This window comes from Etheostoma spectabile, unplaced genomic scaffold (genome assembly GCF_008692095.1).
Source record: "Etheostoma spectabile isolate EspeVRDwgs_2016 unplaced genomic scaffold, UIUC_Espe_1.0 scaffold314, whole genome shotgun sequence".
Lineage (NCBI taxonomy): Eukaryota > Metazoa > Chordata > Actinopteri > Perciformes > Percidae > Etheostoma > Etheostoma spectabile.
Window position 1 is genome coordinate 477,663 of NW_022605583.1, and position 1,452 is coordinate 479,114.

The 1,452-nt window shown below is 39.4% G+C and overlaps 1 protein-coding gene across 1 annotated transcript in view; it reads left to right on the forward strand.

The window, feature by feature from the left end:
• The window catches only part of ezra (ezrin a), a 19,750-nt gene extending 18,389 nt beyond the window's left edge, over window positions 1-1,361 (forward strand). Inside the window, exon 13 of the mRNA XM_032511028.1 lies at window positions 19-1,361. Within this exon, the coding sequence (XP_032366919.1) occupies window positions 19-183 (165 nt within the window). The 3' untranslated portion in view covers window positions 184-1,361. The remainder of the gene's footprint in view (window positions 1-18) is intronic.
• The last annotated feature ends 91 nt before the right edge of the window (window positions 1,362-1,452 follow it).

The following is a 1,452-nucleotide window of genomic DNA, read 5'->3' on the forward strand; positions in this document are numbered from 1 at the left end:
CCCCCCCCCCCCCCACAGGCCCTGAGCTCAGAGCTGGCAGAAGCGCGAGACGACACCAAGAAGACCCAGAACGATCTGCTCCACGCCGAGAACGTCCGAGTCGGCCGCGACAAGTACAAGACCCTGCGTCAGATCCGCCAGGGACAAACCAAGCAGAGGATCGATGAGTTTGAGGCCTTGTAGAAAACCTCAGAGACCTGAAGATCTCTCCCAAATACCTCATGACGACCCCGTCCAGCAATGCCTTTTAATTAAAGTGGGATGCCACACGTGATTTAAAGACCCAGAAAAGCATGAAGCTGATCTGTGTAAGAGTACATGAGTTCTATTTTATCCGACCTAACGTTTGCTTGAAAAGCACTTTTTTGTTTAGTTTTTTTTTTTTGTAGCACTCAAACATCTCCAATGTGCTGTTTAGTCCCATTAAAACATAGCAGAGAGCTAGTGTGTTCCTGTTACTGTATGAACAAAAAACATGACATATCTTATGATAAACCATCAAAAACGTTTTGTTATTATACCAAAGGGAAGGGGTTCAATTTAGATTTATTTCATGAATGTCTCATATTGCAATCAGGGACTTTTAGAACTGCAACTTCTGATTATTTTTCTTACAGACACACGCATTGATTATTTTCTTCTATTATTACATCATCATCCGTCTTTATGATGCTCGTTTTGTCCAACCAACAGTCCAAAACCCAGACATACTAGCATTTATAAAAACATAAATCAAAGACAAACAGCAAATCCTCCCATTTGAGAAGCTGAAGGACTGATTATCAAACATTAATTGATTCATCCGTTCAGTTTCAGATCCTTCCACACCTGTTGTCATAGGCATCCAAAAAACAATGTGATTTATTTAACTGGTCTTATTATGCTTTTATTCACACACAATGTGCAAATGAATTGGTTTTATGATTTTTACATCAGAGATACAAGCAAAAACTGCTTTTACCACACAGGAACATCTAATCCACTATGTTTTTGGTGCTGGTTATATTTAAATCACCTTCTCCTTTGAGTGTTGTCATTCTGAATTTAAAGGATCCTTTTTATGTAATTAAAGTTTTTCAGGTTATTTGATTGACTCTAAAATAAGCTATTTTGTATTTTTTTTAAAATACAAGAAATTGAAGTCGCAGAGCCTGTGATATCCTGATTTATAGCCTCTAGTATGGTTCAAGCTCCAAAAAACACTAGGCCCTATATATCCCATAATGCAACTCTATAGACCCAACCTGCCATCGCCTTTCAAACTCAGCATCTCCTGTTTATAATGCAGACAGAGCTCAACAGGGACCGCCCACTTTTTCCAGAAGGGTTTTTCCTCGTTCACTGTCTCCATTGACGTTTCATTGAAGGCTTGAAAGAGTTTGAAGTTTGGAACCAAGCCAACCAGCTCAGAGATTATTCATGACCATAAAAGAGAGAGAGAGAGAGAGAGAG